Source organism: Macaca nemestrina, chromosome 4 (genome assembly GCF_043159975.1).
Source record: "Macaca nemestrina isolate mMacNem1 chromosome 4, mMacNem.hap1, whole genome shotgun sequence".
Classification (NCBI taxonomy): domain Eukaryota; kingdom Metazoa; phylum Chordata; class Mammalia; order Primates; family Cercopithecidae; genus Macaca; species Macaca nemestrina.
The window spans coordinates 56,701,036-56,720,661 of record NC_092128.1 but is presented as its reverse complement, the minus strand read 5'-3'; the positions used below and the strand labels follow the sequence as shown (position 1 = coordinate 56,720,661).

Below are 19,626 nucleotides of genomic sequence, written 5' to 3'. Positions count from 1 at the left end.
GCAGAGGCTTGACTTGAGAGAGTTAGGTACAGAACAGTAAGTTCTGAATCTTCTATTAATGCAGCTATTGATTTGTGGGAGGTGTGGTGTTGTCTTCAACAGCCTCAGCCTGTCTGCTAAACTAAGAGCAATAATACAATCATATATTATAAGTGGGAAGAAGAGGAGGCAATGAAATGATGTCTTAAAACATTTCTGGAAAGACTGTGTGTGCTAGGGGTGGGGAGCTTCTAACAGTGAACTGTGGAAATATTTACACGTATCGTAAAGATAGACATGGAAAATAATTATGAATTCCAGATATGTTCTCCTTAAAAGTTATTCATACCTTTTTTTTTTTTTTTCATTTTTAGGTGATTAAAAATTCTGGCCATCTCCCGAGAGACAGAATAGCTGAGGATTTCGTTTGGGCTCAGTGGGATATGTCAGAACAGAGATTATACTACATTGACCTGAAGGTAAAAAACTAGTTCATGGGCACTCCTTTTTTTTTTTTTTTTTTTTAACAAAAATATTAATTTTTTTAGAGACAGGGTCTTGCTCTCTTGCTGAGGCTGGAGCGCAGTGGTGTGATCATAGCTCACTGCAGCCTTGAACTCCAGGGCTCAAGTGATCCTCCCGCCTCAGGCTCCTAAAACATGGATTACAGGCATGAGCCATAGTGCTTGGCCCCAGCACTTTTTTTTATAAGAACAATTTGATTTTGACATTATTACTGCAGTTCACTAATTACTACATTTTCATTGATGTGAAATAGTCAGTGAAGTTTTATTAAACATAATGATGAAAAGATTTTCATAATTGTTTGCTTCTTGACTGCTTCCTTTTCTTTTTTTCCTAGTTTTTAAATAAATATGCCATTCTGTTTTCTCTTTTAGAAATCAAGGAGTATCTTAAAATGTATCCAGTTTTATGCTGATGAGAGCTATAACTTAATGGTAAGTCCAGAAAATGATCACACTACAGGAAAGTTTATGATACATTACTCTTTTTTTTTTTTTTTTTTTTTTTTTTTTGAGATGGAGTCTTGCTCTGTCCCCCAGGCTGGAGTGCAGTGGTGTGATCTTGGCTCACTGCAAGCTCCACCTCCTGGGTTCAAGCCATTCTTCCGCCTCAGCCTCCCGAGTAGCTGGGACTACAGGCGCCTGCCACCCTGCCTGGCTAATTTTTTTGTATTTTTAGTAGAGATGGGGTTTCGCCGTAATATCCAGGATTGTCTGGATCTCCTGACCTCGTGATCCGCCTGCCTCGGCCCCCTAAAGTGCTGGGATTACAGGCGTGAGCCACCGCCGATACATTACCCTCTTTTAAGAGAATTGTTATTAGGAGCAGCGCTTTAGCATTCCTGATGTTTGTGTTAGTCACTTGTATGAGCAAGTAAAATTAGTTCTTGCCATCTCCAGGCTTCCACTCCATAACAAATCCAGTTCATTAGGTCACTAGAAGAACACACACCAGAAATGTCCGCTAACTGAATGCTTCATATCAAAGAAACACGTGTAAGTGAGGATTAGTAGAAGGTATTAGGTTGACACAAAAGTAATTGCGGTTTCTAATCATTTAAAAGTAATGGCAAGAACTGCAGTTACTTTTACACCAACCTAATAATTTTTGGGGTCTGTAAGAGATAGCTTTAAGGGGTTACAAGTTATTTGACCCAAAAGGACTTGTGAGGATGGTGGATTTGAGAATAAAGAGACAAGTCAATCAGAGGGTATAGTTTAACCAAAATCTAGCATTACCCCTGAAAAAGCTATTTGGAACGTTAGCATTTGTTGCATCAATGGAAAAAAAAGAAAAAACTTCTAAAAATAGGAAAATGTAAATTTAAGAATTTGAATTTTTTAAAAGATTTTTAAAAAGTTAGCATTGTGGTGAAGAGTCTTTAATATCTTTGTGATGGGCAATACAGTGTTGTTTTTTTTGTTTTGTTTTTTTGTTTTTTTGTTTTTTTCTTTTTTAGACAGAGTCTCACTCTGTTGCCCTGACTGGAGTGCAGTGGCATGATCTCTTCTCACTGCACCCTCTGCCTCCTGGATTCAATCAATTATCCTGTCTCAGCCTCCCTAGTACCTGGGATTACAGGCACCTGTCACCATGACCAGCTAATTTTTGTATTTTAGTAGGGATGGGATTTTACTATGTTGGCCAGGCTGGTATTGAACTCCTGACCTCAAGCAATCCACTTGCCTTGGCCTCCCAAGGTTCTGGAATTACAGGTGTGAGCCACCGTGCTGGCCTATTCTTGAGTAGGACTAGTGTTGCTGTCTAATACACATTGTTATGTCATTGCAAGAATTACACTTACCCATCCTGCGCTTCTGTTGGCTCATCTACTCTCCTTTTAAAGACACCCAGTCCTTCCTTTCTTACTCAGTCATCTATGTCTTGTAAAAGATGGTTGCTTCCAATTGGTCTATTGTACAACCTGTTTTTGATATTCAAATCTAAGACAAAGTTTGTCAAGCATTAACCCTTTAAGAAATAAATAAACATCAAGCTCATCCAGAGTATTTTCAATGGACTTTCTATGCAATGGATTTGGAGTACAACCTCTGAAGATAATGATGGTTACATTTCATTATTAGGCAAGCACAATATTTTTCTGGTTTACTTGGGCTTGCTCTGGTTTTCAGAACTGTCATCACTTTCATTGTGGGTTCATTTTCTTCTGATTTTTTTTGACAGTTTGAAGTACCCTTGGACGTATCATTAAGCAACTCAGGATTTAAGTAAGTTATTCATAGGTCGTTACTAATTTTTATAGATACTTGTGGGCAAAATGATTATATTTATTCCTACTTTATGCTATGCAGATAAAAAGAAAGTTTGATATACTGTGTCCATCTTTTTTTGTATTCCCATTCTCCATAGCAAATATAAACAACTTTATCAAACATGAACCCAGGATTTTACATATAAAGTCAATTGTATTGATTTCCTTAGCCATTTATTTCTGTAGTGCATCTCCATTTATTTTGATATATGGATATACCCTTCTCCCTGTGATTAAATAGAAGGATTCGATGGGTCAGAGAGCTACATTGGGAATCAAACATCGAAACCCTTTTTATTGCCATCAAAGAGGATGTCACAGGTCAATCCACTTGTAGCTCAGCTGAGTTTATTGTTTTTTTTTTTTCTGTTTTCCTTTTTACACAAAAGACAAGGTTTTTTCCTTTTTCCACTCTATTTTACATGTGGCGGAAACATGAGATGCTTCTGAAAAAATAAGCATAAGGCCATCAATATGTAGAAGACATGAAAATCTTTCTAAATTGGAGTAATGATAATCCTGAACTGTTAAGTATTTCACTAGCTTTATTTCGTCATGTATGAACATTTAGCTTTGCTTACTTTGAAACTAGTGTGTGCATTACTCTATATCAGAAAAGTTATAAAAATGTAAGATGAAAGTAATATTTTTTCCTTATTATTAGGCTAATGCCATTTATATACCGTGTATTTTGAAAAAACTACATAATTTATTAACCAAAAAAAACGTTATCTACTTAAATTTCTCAGGAATGTGTTTCTATTTCTGTGGGTATATTATTTAGTGGTTACTCACATCCTTTATGAAGGGATGTATTTTTAAATGCATACAATAATTTCTCATTCTTTGTGTTCTTAGACTTGTCAACTTTGGATGTGATTACCATCAAGACCGAGAAAAATTATCCAAACACCTGACTCTGTGTGTTTTTACCAACCGTACAGGTAAACTAGGGTTATATTTATCAGTTTATTCAACTGTACTTGAGTTCTAGACAAAATTTACTCATCCTTTAGCTATATGGAGTCTGAATATAGAACAGAGCTACATTTTTATGTTGGTGATCATATGGATTGTCATATATCAAATCATCTTCATTAATTTTAAATATACACTGTCTGTATTGAGGAAGCCACAGTTATTCTTAACAGCAGAATTTTTCTTCTAGTAGTTATTATTTGTATGGTTCTAACAGAGAAGATGGATTTGTATTTAACCAATCTACATTTTCTCACCTGCTTCATCTTTTAACAAATGGCAAACAGCGATAGCTGTGCTTTCTGGGTCAGGCTTACTGATGTGTTTGGTTCTAAACTTGTGTACCTGGCTTTAAGAGCCATGCTGCAGCCTACTGATGTTAACAATCAGAGCTTGACATAAAGTTATTAATGTGAAATATTTTGTTTCTTAATACCAGTTTTTATAGATAGAAAAAAAGCAGAGGGAAAAGAAGAATACCTAAAGATGAGAGAAGATGAATATGATTACATTCAATAAATCTGGTGAAAAACTGCTCATTAACCTTAATAATCATCTAAATCATCAGCTCTGATAACTACATGTAGTAGCCATTTTTAATATCTCAACTTTAATGGACATTTACTACTTGAGTTAAGTAGCATTTGGACTAAAATTGTATTCCTTTGAAGTCAAATTATTGTGGGATATTCACCCATTAGGCCAACATTTATTGAGCACTTACTGTTTGCTAGGTGTTGGGGATATGATAAGTAAAACTGCCCTAATCTTTATTAGCGTAAAGGTTACTATTTGGCGCAGATTTTAGACATTACACAAGTGCACACTTAGTATTTAAATAAAATCATATTATGAATGAGCGTTATAGAAAGTCATGAAAACTTATGATGAAGGTTTAATAGAAGATACTAGTATCTTCAGCCATGTTCTAGTTCAGCCAGTCCATCTTTGTTTCTGCCTCCTTCCAAGTTATTCCATCCCATTCCATTCTTAGTCCTGAAAATTGCCCCCTTTACCACTTCATTCCTGCATAATCCATTCCCCCTTTTCCTGTCCACCTCAGGTATCCCTCAGCTGTACTCATCCCTTCATACACCAGTCCTAGAGAGCTCAAGGAGGTGGTATTTCAGTGGAGACTTGAAGGTTATGTATGAACTAAGACCATGTCACTGAAGTAGAGTGAGTGAGAGAGAGAAAGCTGGAGAGGTAGGCAGGGGCCAGGCCATATGGGACCTTGTGGATCATGGGAGGATTTTAGACTTTATCCTAAGAATGATGAGAAGTCATTGAAGGGTATGTTTTGTTACTATACAATTTATTTTGAGAATGCACAAGCTCACTGTAAAGTTCAAAAATATAATGAACATCCATGTACCTTTTACTTATACAATCATATTTATAGTATTTGCTTTATCATTCTCACTATATATAGGTATCGTTTTATTTTTTGACCAAGTCCATTCAAAAGGAGGTTGCAGACATCGTAACACCTAACCACTAGATAATTTAGCACACACCTCCTTTGATTAAGGACACTTCTACATAATCTCTGTTCCCTTATTACTGAAATAAATTATCACATTAGTCAATAAACTTTATTTTCTATTCAAATTTTCATAATTTCTTCAAAAATGTCATGTGCATATATATGTGTGTATATATAAATAAATATGTATGTATATAACTTTTAAAGTCAGGATTCCATCAAGATTCATGCATTACATTTGGCTGTTTAAATCTTCATAGTCTGTTAATGTACAACAATTCTTACATCGTACTCCCTGCCTTTCTTTTCATTGACATATTGAAGAGTCCAGCCCATTTGTCTTGTGGAATGATCCACATTCTGGATTTATCCAATTGTTTACTTACATAGGCATTTAACTTTTTCCTCTATACATTTCCTGTAAATTGGAAGCTCTGCACAACTGAGTAAAGGCACAGTTAGACATAAGTTAAGCATTTTTAGTGAGAATACTTCATAGGTGATGTTGTGAACTTCGCTTTTATCAGATCAGGAGGCCTATAATGTCAAGATGTCCTACTGTTAGTGATGCTAAGTCTGGTCATTTGGTTAAGTGGTAACCACTGTATGTCTCCCTTATGAAGGCACATTTTAACCTCTGAATTAGTAATTTGTAGGAGGGTACTTTGTCACCATGTGACTATTCTATTCTCAGCCTTTCACCTGTCAGTTTTAGGATTCACTGATACTCCTTCACCAAAGCATCTGTGCAGGCAATGACATGATTAGATACATATTTTCAAAAGATCACTGTGGCTGCTGTATGGAGGATGGATTGGGTCGGGTACGGTGGCTTATGCCTGTAATCCCAGCACTTTGGGAGGCCAAGGCAGGTGGATCACCTGAGGTCAGGAGTTTGAGAGCAGCCTGGCCAACATGGCGAAACCCCATCTCTAGTAAAAATACAAAAAATTAGCTGGGTGTGGTGGTTCATGCCTGTAGTCCCAGCTACTCAGAGGCTGAGGCAGGAGAATCACTTGAACCCAAGAGGCAGAGGTTGCAATAAGCTGAGGTCATACCAGTGCACTCCAGCATGGGCAATAGAGTGAGACTCCGTCAAAAAAAAAAAAAAAAAAAAAAATGGCAAAAGATGGAGGATGGGTTGGAGGAGGCAAGAGAAAAAGTGGGAAGATAAGCAGTTAAGTCTAGTCCTACATTTGAAATAAGGATGAACTAGGATGGGCAGTACAGGTGAAAAGAACTAGATGGGATTGGGATGCATTTTAGAGATGAAATTAAGATAATTTGCTATAAATTACACGGAAGAGGAATGGTTCTCAGGTTTCTGGCATCGGTAAATGAGTGAACAGTAGTGTAGTTTACTGAGGTATAGGGGTTTTGATGGAGCTTAGGAAGATTGTGAGTTTTGTTTTGGACATGTTGACTAAAAGATCTGGAGCTTAGAAGAGGGGTCAGGACTGGCAATGAATAAATGTGGAAACTGTTAGAATATAGCTGGCATTTGAAGCCATGGGGGAGTGTTTGTTCAGGAGGGAAGACACTTATGAATAAGATCTGGGAACATAAATATATAAAGGTTAGGTGGAACATCCAAAGGAAAAGGAAAAAAGAATGGAGAGAGAGAAAGCAACAACCAAAACAAGTGTGGTATTGTAGTAGCTGAAGGCACAGGGTAGTTTCACAAAGAAATGACTGAATAGGTAGTGAGAGGTGGAGTCCACTGTGTCTAGTAGCATGAAGATTACTGTGAGCTGTTTGTGTTGTGGAATTGAGGTGAAATCTTGACTGTGCTGGGTTAAGTGGCATATGAGAATTGAAAAAAGTCATAGTAGTATGTGTAGACATGAGAGAGGCAGCAGCTGGACAGGGAAATAGGATTTAGGGAATATTTTAAGACAGTAGAGACTCTAGGATGTTTGAATGCTTACAGCATATATTGAGTGGAGAGGAAACAGGACAATACATAGCGGAGAGGAATAACTGGTACAATGAATTTGCTTAGAAGGTGGAATGGGATCCAGAGCTCACATGGAGGGATCAGGGTGGGTTCTTCCCTGGTACTTTGCTTTATTTATTTATGAATGAGGCGGAGTCTTGTTCTGCTCTGTTGCCCAGGCTGGAGTGCAATGGAGTAATCTCAGCTCACTGCAACCTCCGCCTCCTGGGTTCAAGTGATTCTCTTGCCTCAGCCTTCTGAGTAGCTGGGATTACAGGCACACACCACCATGATGGGCTAATTTTTTTTATTTTTTTAGTGGAGACAGGGTTTCGCCATGTTGGCCACGCTGGTCTCGAACTCCTGACCTCAGATGATCCGACCACCGCAGCCTCCCAAAGTGCTGGGATTACAGGCGTGAGCCACCACGCCCGGCCCCTGGTACTTTACTTTAAATCTGTTGGTTATGAACGATCATTTTAGGCTTTACTCCTGTGTGGCTTTTTATTCCTTTTTATATTTCCACAGGCATTTCTCATGACCATTACCAGCTGTAAGTTATAAATGGGGCTAATTATGACGTATTTAATAAAATGTTAGGTTTATCTGACATAAAATGTGGAAGAGTCTGTTTTTTCCCCTTCTCAGCAGTGTGTGGAAGGGTAGAAAACAAACTTCGCTCTTCACAATCAGCTTTGAAAAAATAAAAAAAAAAAGCCTGTTTCAAATGAGATGCTTCCAGATTTAAGATGAAACAAGCCAGAGAAGCAACCTTTTGTTTTTTGACTAATAAATTGTTCATGTGTTTCCCATATTACTCTTCAAAAGTGGTTTTTTTTTGTTTTTTTGGTTTTTTTTTTAAACCTTTGTTGTTAAACAAAATCTATTCCAGCAAAATAGTATTGGAGAAGGAAGCAAAGAGTCTAAGCTATATGTGACTCCCTCTATAGTAGAAAGCTGAATTCTCCAGTGCCATGGAGGCCAGAAACTGTGGTTCAGGAGAGGAATGCTGATAAACTTAGGCCCTTATACAAACTTATTTCAACTATTTACATTAATGATGATGATATAATAATATTTGACATTTTGCTGTCACATTTTGGTCATCAGAAGCTATTTTGTCCTTTCAGCATTACTTTTTATATTCTTGAAAACATTTGTCCTGAATTTCCCAGCACTAAGAAATAAAGACGGCTGTCTTCCAAGGAACTAGAGGTTACGATCTGGGTGATGGGCGTGCCCATGAGATTGGTGGTGGGCAAAAGTGCTGCTGCCACTGCTGCTGTCAGGCCACTTGTGTATTATTTAACATGAGTTTATATAGATTTTTCGAATAAAAAGGATAAATCAGACTTTCTAAGCATTGAAAGCATATCTTACTATTTCCCTGTCTAATAGTCAGCTCTGAAGCTGTAGTGCTCTTGTGTGTTCTAAGTCAGTGGCTATAATTCTTTCTCGTGCACCACGTATTGGGAGGGTAGTGAGTAGGGAAGTGTGTAAATTCTCCTTCCTATTCATATAACTGCAAGAGTTGCTCTTCACAAGTTCCCATATTAGGCCTATGTTTTAGCATGTTATAGAGCCTTTTAATAATTGCTCCAATGAGATAATTTCCCTTGGAAAACTTTGTCCATGATAGTTTTCATTGTCCAAATGATTTCCCCAAGGCTAGCCAACGTTGAGATGTTATCTTCATCATTGATGAATTTCATTAAAAATCTTTGGATACACCCTTAAGAGCATGCTTTATTTTTTTCAAACTGTGACTTCCTCCAGCTTGTAAATAGCAGCAAGACTGTTATGGAATAATAATACCAGCTAACCTTTATAGCCAGATATAACTTCTTTGCAACTAACAATCTAACAATAACAATCTCTTTATACACAATATCTTATTTAATTATCTCACAAGAACCCTATGAAATAAGTTCTATATTTTCTTTATTTACAGATGAGGAAACTGAGGCTTAGATAATTTAATTAACTTGCCTGAGGCAATAGACTTAGTAAACCAAAAGCAGGATTCACATCCAAATCTGCTGATTTCAAAAGTGGTTCTCAACCTGGGTTCACGTTAGAATCATTTAGTGAGCTTTAAAAAATACAAATACCTGAGTCTCACACCCCCAGAGATTCTGACTTAATTCTTCTGAGGTGGAACCTGGGCATCTGTGATCCCGAGTAAGTTTAATGTGCTGTGAGGGTTAAGAACCAGTGCTCTAGGGCTGTGTTGTCCAGTATGGCAGCCACTAGCCACATACGGCTATTTAAATTTACATTAATTAAAATTAAAGAAAAAAATCCTGGACTGACTAGAAGCAGCTAATGTGAGCCACTGTCACAAGGAAGAACAAAAGGGGGGAGTAAATGCAGGACCTTCAACTGAATCATCCAGATGTTCACATTGGGACTAATCAAGGAAACAGCTTGACCCATGGAGAATGGCGAAAAGCAAGGCAGGATGACAGCCCACCTAGGAGTGACACAGGGCCAGGGGAACCTCTGCCACTCAGGGAAGTGGTGAGTAAATGTACAACTCCAGGAACCCATGCTAGACTAAGAAGACAAGAGAGAAGATCCAAATAAACACAATTAGAAATGACGAATAGGATGTTACCACTGACCCCTCAGAAATAAAAATAATCAGAAACTACTAAGAATACCTCTATACACACAAACTAGAAAACCTAGAAGAGACAGATAAATTCCTGGACACATACAGCCTCCCAAGTCTGAACCAGGAAGAAATTGATTCCCTGAACAGACCAATAGTAAGCTCCCAAATTGAATCAGTAATACATAGCCTACCAACCGAAAAAAGCTCAGGACCTGATGGATTCACAACTGAATTCTACCAGATGTACAAAGAAAAGCTGGTACCATTCCTACTGAAACCCTTTCAAAAAATTGAGGAAGATGGACTCTTCCCCAGTTCATTCTATGAGGCCAGCATCATCCTGATACCAAAAACCTGTCAGAGACATAAGAACAAAAGAAAACTTCAGGCCAATATCCTTGATGAGTGCTGATGCAAAAATCAACAAAATACATGGAAACTGAATCCAATAACATGTCAAAAAGTTAATCTACCACAATCAAGTAGATTTCATCCCTGGGAGGCAAGGTTGGTTCAACATATACAATTAAATAAATGTGATTCATCACATAAACAGAATTAAAGACAAAAACCACATGTTTATCTCAGTAGATGCAGAAAAGGCTTTTGATAAAACACAATACCCCTTCATGTTAAAAACTCTCAGTAAACTAGGTATTGAAGGAAAACCTCAAAATAACAGCCATCTACGACAAACCCATAGCCAGCATCATACTGAATGGGCCAAAACTGGTAGCATTTCCCTTGAAAACTGGCACAAGACAAGGATGCCCCCTCTCACCACTCCTATCCAACATAGTATTGGGAGTCCTAGCCAGAGCAATCAGGCAAGTGAGCATCCTAAATAGGAAGAGAGGAAGTCAGGCTATCCCTGTTTGCAGATGGCATGATGCTACAGAAAACCCCATAGTCTCAGCCCAAAAGCTCCTTCAACTGATGAACAACATCAACAAACTTTCAGGATACAAAATCAATGTACAGAAATCTGTAGCATTTCTTTACACCAACAAGAGTGAAGTCAAGAGCCAAATCAGAAAGGCAATCCCATTCACAATTGCCACAGAAAGAATAAAATACCTAGGAATACAGCTAACCGGCGAGGGGAAGTTAAAGCGGTCTACAATGAGAATTACAAAATACTGCTCAAAGAAATCAGAAGTTACAAATGGAAAAACATGCTCATGGATAGGAAGAATCAATATCATTAAAATGGCCATACTGCCCAAAGCAATGTACAGATTCAATGCTATTCCTATCAAACTACCAACAACATTCTTCACAGAACTAGAAAAAACTATCTTAAGATTCATATGGAACCAAAAAAGCCTGAATAGCCAAGGCACACTTAAGCAAAAAGAACAAAGCTGGAGGTATCACATTACCCAACTGCAAACTATACTACAGGGCTACAGTAACCAAAACAGTTTGGTACTGGTACCAAAACAGGCATATAGACCAATAGAACAGAATAGCGAAACCAGAAATAAGGCTGCACACCTATGACTACCTGATCTTCAACAAAGCTGACAAAAGCAATGGGGAAAAGACTCCCTACTCAATAAATGGTGGTGGGATAACTGGCTAGCCATATATAGAAAATTGAAACTGGAACCCTTCCTTACAACATATACAAATATCAAATCAAGATCGATTAAAGACTTAAATGTAAAACCCCAAGTTCATAAAAATCCTGAAAGAAAACCTACGCAATACCATCCTAGACATAGGAATGGGCAAATATTTCATAACAAAGACATCAAAAGCAATCACAGAAGAAGCAAAAATTGACAAATGGGATCTAATTAAACTTAAGAGCTTCTGCACAGCAAAAGAAACTGATGGAGTAAACCAAACGACCTACAGAATTGGGAGAAAATATTTGCAAACTATGCATCTGACAAAGGCCTAGTATCCAGCATCTACAAGGTACTTAAATTTATAAGACAAAAACAACTCTATTAAAACGTGGGCAAAGGACATGAACAGATACTTTACAAAAGAAGACAGGTGGCCAGCAAGCATATGAAAAAATATTACTGAGGATTAGAGAAATGCAAATACATATTACAATGAGATACCATCTCATACCAGTCGGAATGGCTATTAAAAAGTAAAACAAATAAACAAAAAACAGATGCTGGCAAGGTTGCAGAGAAAAGGGAAGACTTATACACTGTTGATGAGAGTGTGAATTAGTTCTGCCATTGTGGAAAGCAGTATGGCGATTCCTCAAAGGTTAACAGCAGAACTACCATTGGACCCAGCAATCTGACTACTGGGTATATGCCTAGAGGAATAAAAATCATTCTACCATAAAGACATATGTATGCAAATGTTAACTGTAGTGTTTTTCACAATGGCAAAGACATGGAATCAACCTAAATGCCCATCAATGACAGATTGGATAAAGAATATGTGGTACATATATACCATGAATTACTGTGCAGCTATAAAAAAGAATGAGATCATGTCTTTTGTGGGAACGTGGATAGAGATGGATGGAGGCTGTTATCCTTAGCAAACTAATGCAGGAACGGTAAAATGAAATACCTCATGTTCTTACTTACAGGTAGGAGCTAAATGATGAGAACTCATGAACACGGGAACAACAGACACTGGCGTCTTCTTGAAGGTGGAGGGTGGGAGGAGGGAGTGGAGCAGAAAAAATAACTATTGAGTGCCAGGCTTAATAGCTGGGTGATGAAATTATCTGTAAAAATAAACCCCTATGATAGGAGTTTATCTATATAACAAACCTTCACATGTACCCCTGAATCTAAAATAGAATTTAAAAAAAAATCCTGAAATCCTAGCTCTTTGGGAGGCCAAAGTAGGAAGATCACATGAGCCTGGGAGTTCAAGACCACCCTGGACAACCTAGACTCCATCTCTTAAAAAAAAATTAGCCAGGCATGGTGACACACGCCTGTAGTCCCAGCTATTTGGAAGGCTGAGGTGGGAGGATTGCTTGAGCCCGGGAGGTCAGTGCTGCAGTGAGCCATGTTTGTGTCACTGCACTCTAGCCCGGGCAACAGAGTGAGACTTCGTCTCAAATAAATAGTGCATCAGTTGTACTATCCACATTTTGAGTGTTCAATGACTACATGTGGCTAGTTGCCACCATATTGGACTATACGGGTATATAACGTTTCCATTGTCAAAGAAAGTTCTGTTGGATAGCTTCACAGAGCCTGAGTACATACCATTTCACCTTGCTGTGTCTGTTTTTCCCTTTGGGATTGGGTGGGGCAAGTAAGCATGGCCTAACAATTTGGAAATATTTGCTTGTAAGTTCTGGATATGGTTCTTAGAATATATAATTAGGTACATTTATTCTACATCTCACTTTTTTTTCCAAATGAGAAAAAACAACTTTCATTCTCTAAAGGATGGAGTGCAGATAATTTCTTAGAGTGGAGGTTATGATCTATGTTGTCATGTTCATTTCCCAGGATAGAATCCTAAAAGAACTACTAGGTGAATGCAAGGTATGAATATATTTAATCCTCTGTGAAACAATTTTTCTGAGATATTGTATTAGTTCACTCATTCACTACTATTTGAGAATTGTGTAAGAAGCACATACTCCCTTGACAGTATTCATTATCATTTAAAAAACTACTTCTGCTTCTCCGAGAGAACACCAAATGGCGGATGACGCCGGTGCAGTGCAGCGGGGGGGCGAGGCCGGGAGGCCCTGGTGGCCCTGGGGTGGGGAACCGCGGTGGCTTCTGCGGAGGTTTCGGCAGTGGCATCCGGGGCTGGGGTCGCGGCCGTGGACGGGGCCGGGGCCGGGGCCGAGGCCGCGGAGCTCGCGGAGGCAAGGCCAAGGATAAGGAGTGGATGCTCGTCACCAAGCTGGGCCGCTTGGTCAAGGACATGAAGATCAAGTCCCTGGAGGAGATCTACCTCTTCTCCCTGCCCATTAAGGAATCTGAGATCCTTGACTTTTTCTTGGGGGCCTCTCTCAAAGACGAGGTTTTGAAGATTATGCCGGTGCAGAAGCAGACCTGTGCTGGCCAGCGCACCAGGTTCAAGGCGTTTGTTGCTATGGGGGACTACAATGGCCACGTCGGCCTGGGTGTTAAGTGCTCCAAGGAGGTGGCCACCGTCATCCGTGGGGCCATCATCCTGGCCAAACTCTCCATCGTCCCGGTGCGCAGAGGCTACTGGGGGAACAAGATCAGCAAGCCCCACACCGTCCTGTGCAAGGTGACAGGCTGCTGGGCTCTGTGCTGGTGCGCCTCATCCCTGCACCCAGGAGCACTGGCATCGTCTCAGCGCCTGTGCCCAAGAAGCTGCTCATGACGGCTGGTATCGATGACTGCTACACCTCAGCCCGGGGCTGCACTGCCACCCTGGGCAACTTCGCCAAGGCCACCTTTGATGCCATCTCTAAGACCTACAGCTACCTGACCCCTGACCTCTGGAAGCAGACTGTGTTTACCAAGTCTCCCTATCAGGAATTCACTGACCACCTTGTCAAGACCCACACCAGAGTCTCCGTGCAGTGGACCCAGGCTCCAGCTGTGGCTACAACATACGGTTTTTATACAAGAAAAATAAAGTGAATTAAGCCTGTTACTAAAAAAAAAAAACAACAAAAAAACTACTTCTAAAGGAAAATTATGGTGCCTTGTTTTAATTTTTATTTATTACTAGAGAGTCTATAGTCTGTCTTTTTAAAAGCAATTTCATGTTCCTTGTGATTATAGTCTATAAAACAATGGATAAACCAGTAGTTTTTTGCTGATAATGTTTACTGTATGAAAGCAGTCCAAGTGGTATATGAGACTTTTGTAACTCTCATAATTATTATTTTGTTTATACTTTAGTGATAGATTACTTTTATTCTCAGTGAGTTGGCTGTAATTGTAAAGAAAAGTTGTTATTGTGTGCTCAGTAAGGTAACGGTCATTTTACATCTAATAGAATTGTTACCATGTTATCTGATGAAGTAATTATTTTTTGCTATTTTGTGTTTAAGATAATTGCAATAAAATGTACTACTGACAATACTTTGCAGTGTTAAATGTCATTAAAAAGTCACAATTGACAAATATTATAACAGAATGCTTATAAACGTCCTTAAATAGCCCTCTTAGAGGAAATTGACTTTTTTTCTACCATGATTCTTTGATAAAGAAACTAATGGAGTAAAGTAGAGGAAATACTGAAATCCACTGAAGTAGAGTAGCGATTGAGTTCACACAGCTAGTTAACATTAGCTCTGGGGCTAGAACTCAGGTTTCCTGACTCCTTTTTGAGTTACTTTCTACCTGTCAATCTCCTATTTCAGTTAATCAAATAAATACATTAGAATAGACATATGTGTTTAAGCATATTGTCCTCATTTGTATGTCGGTCACTGATGGACATTAGTCCATACAGCAGCAGCTGCTAGAGATAATGTACAGTTTCACACATTGAGAGAGGTGGGGAAAGCTGAGGGTGTTCTGGAGTGATGGGGTAAGTGAAGGGGGTCAAGACTTACCTGGAAAGGCCGTTCTATACTAAGAGCTCTCCTTTGGCCTTGGGCCAATGCCTTCAGTGACTCAATTATGGATGGATATGGACTCATATGCCACATTTGTTTTTACTGACCCATAAGATAGATCACACTTTTCCTTTCAATCAAGATAAACGAGAGACTGGAAACTCTGTGAAATGAACACAGTTTTTGATAAACTGGTGTTCATAGCTGTTAGTAATAATTAGAAGGTGACAAACTAGATAAGGAAGGACAATGCATGCATATTAGGAGAATCTCATGAGGCTTTGGAAACTGTCTAGAACCCCATGATTTCATATGCAGGAGTATATCTGTGTTCATTTTCCTATCCTTCAATAGCCTGCCACAATACGTTGCTTATAGTGTGCGCTAAAAAATTACTGCTTTGAAATTTCTTAGCAACTTGTTAATAGACCACTTCTAGGACTTGGGAATAATCTGTGAGGTAAGATGAGGCAGGACATCTAAAGGAATAGAAGTAAGTTTAAGTGGTTTAGGAAACTTTATTTATGACATAGATTAAACTCTACTATACTTTCTTCTAGGAAGTTTGTGTGTATGTTACAGCCCGAAGTGTGCCTCTTGGGAACAAATCACATATTCAGTGTTTTACATTCATAAAGGTACTTTTCATGTCTTCTTTGTTACTTTTACATGATAACTTTTTCCAAATAGTAGCAAATTAGATAGCTCTTAACAGTGTTATTAGTAATTTTTTGGAGACAGGGTCTCCCTTTGTCACATGCGGTGGCATGAATACTGCTCACTGCAGCTTCAACCTCATGGTCTCAGGTGATCCTTCCTCCTCAGCCCACCAAGTAGCTGGGACTACAGGCGTGTTCCATCATGCCTAGCTAATTTGTGTATTTTTTTAGAGATGGGGTTTCACCATGTTGCCCAGGGTAGTCTTGAACTTCTGAGCTCAAGCGATCCACCCGCCTCAGCTTCCCAAAGTGTGGGAATTATAGGTGTGAGCTACCATGCCCGGCTGAGATTACCATTGAATCAATTTTTATTAGTTCATTCTATATCTGTATACTTACAGGATATATATTTCCTGAAGAAAGTTGCCAATGGTGAATATCAAGTTAGCTAGTTATTTTTATATATTGTATATTTTTATCCTGGCCTATATATTTTTCTAAGCTTGTGGACCAATCCTGAGGGAGGTATTTACCCAAAGTGTGTTTATTTGCTTTTTAGTTATTGCTAATTGGAAAGTATCTATAGATTTAACTTACAGAGTTACATAGGGTTTTAGTTAAAAGCATCCATGATCTCAGACCTCAACAGGTTTTAGATCTAAGATACATTTATTCCATTGCACACATCTATGGCCCAAGATATTGATAAACAGTCTAGGGAGCAGCAGTCAAATGCCTGTTTTCTCCTGGTTCTGTAGTTGATCACAGTGTGCCCTGTAATAGTTTTTAGTTTGAACTAAGGAGTAATTGTTTTGCTTGTTTAGTTCCTTAAAATGAGTATTTGTGCAGTATATAGTATGGGTGTATTTAAAGTTTTTTAAAGATGAAAATTTTTCCAATATTTAAAAAAATTATGCCAAGCCACACCAGAGCTGCTTATTCTATAGATGGACCTAATATTACCTCCTTAGGTTAGAGATCAAGGTAAAAAAGTTTAAGAACTTAATGGAAAAACTAAAGTAACTTCAGAACTAGACATATATACTATTCATACTTAAGTCGTATAAGTTTGAGATTTTTGTGGAAAATTTTCATGCATTTTTCTAATCGTTAATCTATTGATCAAAGCCAGTAAATAAAACTTTTCTGAAGATTAAGAGTTAGAAAGTAGAGAGGAAAGGCCAATATACTGAGGTTGTTAGCTCGACTAATTCCCTTCCTACCTAAAAGTGGGATTTGTAAGTGATTTGGAGAAGTCTCAGAGGGTCTTAATGACTGCATGTGTGTGGCAGTGAGCCTTGAGGAATGAGGGCCAATGAGCCATGTGGTCATCTCTATCTCTTGGATCTTTAAGTAAATTCCTTCAGATCCTCCCCTCCCTGAACAATCCACCTGTCATGGTCTAAGATTATAATAAGCCTAGAACAACTACTGGAGTGTGACTGCCCTCAGATTATCCGCCTTCAGTGCTGGGTTTTGGAGAATGAGGAGAACCATGAAATCTAGAAGTCTGAAGATGCCCACTTACCAGTTTCAGGTCACTGAAAATTTAGTGTGTTACATAGTCACTGCCTTGGGTGGAGTTCCAGTTCTTTGTTTAACATTCTCTGGCTTCTTGTTCTCTCTTTGCAGGACACAGCAAGACCTTCACTACTTCTCTTGAGAATGTTGGCTCACACGTGACAAAGGGCATTACTTTTCTCAACCTTGGTGAGTGATGGAGAGATCACACCCCCTGCTCTGAACACTTCTTCCTGGGCATGATATACCTCAGCCTTCTATACTATCCCATTTCTCATGCCTCTTTGAGACTTGGATTGTGATGACAGTCAATGACCCACTTGAAGTCTGACAAGAGAAGATTTTCTCTGGAACACACCCCTCCCTCTCAACTCCTTAGCCTTTGGCTTGAAAGGGTTGGGGGATGTATCTTCCCTTTTTAGAGAACCTAGGCTGTGAGCTTTCTTATGTTTTTTGGTAGCAGCCTAAAAAGCCATTTGTTAGCATAAAAATGATGACTTGTATGAGATATTCCCAAATAGCCCATGAGAAATAATGCATCATATTATCCCTTGATTATAGAGAGGACAGGGGCCCCTGGGAAATTGTCTATTTCCTGTTGCTAATCTTGAAAAGCTTCCAAGTCCCATTAATGATTTATGGATCAGCTTGAGTTGTTTTCACTGAGTAAATATGGTGAAGGGAACCTGAGTATAATGAAGAAAATAAAGAAAGGGTTTGTTGTACCTCCTGCCTGAAAGCTGCTTTTCCATGCCAGTTGGGATGTGGGGCACAAAGTTTAGCACAAGACTAAGTAATGCTTTACTTGCTTGCATATGGAACATGGCATATGGAACATTTCCTTTAAAAAAGGAGCTTCAGGTTTAGAGCATGTAATTCTTTGATATCTTTTTCCATCCCTATTCCACAGTCCGTCTACTGTCATGACGCATGTTTGGGAGAGTGCAATGTGAGGAAACTGAGCAAAGTGATTTTTATTTTGAATGCTACTGTTGATGAGGTTGGATACTTACGCTGAGTGGGCCAGTATGGGCAAATTTTAAACATGATCTCTGAATTTGTGGGAAATTGCCTTAGGGAAGCCTGGTTCTACTGCTTCCTGTGATGAGAGAGATAAATATTATAGAAGGTTTCCTGGGTCTGGGACTTGATTCTTATCAGCAATGCTTTATCAGCATCCCATCTCAAGAGTGATGTGGGAAACTTTCCACTAAGAAAACAGCACTTTGGGAGGGCAAAGGTATCCTTCCTTTTTTCATCCCTGGGAATGACTTGCAAAGGGCAGGCAAGATTTAATCTGTGGTCTTCAGCATGTGGAGAGGCCAGAAATACAAGCTTGTAAAAATAGGCTATTTTTCACATGTTGTCTTTCCTTCTTAAGCACGTTTTATAGGCACAAAATCATAGCCCAGTTTAAAACTGCTCTACAGGTAATTTTTATGACAACAATATTGTTTTTTTTGAGTAATATATTTTTGGCTACTAACTACATGCAATTTCCCTGGACTGTCACCCTATTAAAATGGGCTAATATTGATGAAAATATTAAAGAATAACTTTTTGAAATTTTCCATGAACCCCAAACACTTCTATATAAGAAAGATATATTTATAAGTAAGGAGCTACTATTTATGTAATGAGTACTATATGTTAAGTGTTTTAGTTGTTATCTTGTTCCCTACAGCAATTCTGATTGGTGATATTATCCCCATTTTACAGATAACGAAACTGAGTCTCAGAAGGAGTGAGCTCTGTGCTCAGGCTTACTTCAGTGTCTTTTATCAGGGACCCTAGATTATTCTTAGTTTTTTTTTTTTTTTTGAGATGGAGTCTTGTTCTGTCGCCCAGGGTGGGGTGCAGTGGCGCGATTTCGGCTCACTGCAACCTCTGCCTCCCGGGTTCAAGCAATTCTCTGCCTCAGCTTCCCAAGTAGCTGGGATTACAGGTGTGCGCCACCATGCCTGGCTAATTATTTTGTATTTTTAGTAGAGACAGGGTTTCACCATCTTGGCCAGGCTGGTCTTGAACTCCTGACCTCGTGATCCACCAGCCTCGGCCTCCCAAAGTGCTGGGATTACAGGTGTGAGCCAGTGCGCTTGGCCTATTAATAGTTTCTTTAAACATTTTGTTATTTTGTTTTCTTAGCATTTTATTTC

At 38.8% G+C, this 19,626-nt stretch overlaps 1 protein-coding gene and 1 pseudogene across 1 annotated transcript in view; both read left to right on the top strand.

The window, feature by feature from the left end:
- Nucleotides 1-19,626, top strand: part of GSA (gamma-secretase activating protein) — a 108,421-nt gene that overhangs the window by 42,810 nt on the left and 45,985 nt on the right. Inside the window, exons 9-14 of the mRNA XM_071093976.1 lie at nt 354-458; nt 879-938; nt 2,689-2,732; nt 3,635-3,720; nt 15,851-15,928; nt 17,582-17,659. Of these exons, the coding sequence (XP_070950077.1) occupies nt 354-458; nt 879-938; nt 2,689-2,732; nt 3,635-3,720; nt 15,851-15,928; nt 17,582-17,659 (451 nt within the window). The remainder of the gene's footprint in view (nt 1-353; nt 459-878; nt 939-2,688; nt 2,733-3,634; nt 3,721-15,850; nt 15,929-17,581; nt 17,660-19,626) is intronic.
- Nucleotides 4,273-15,844, top strand: LOC139362475 (small ribosomal subunit protein uS5 pseudogene; annotated as a pseudogene).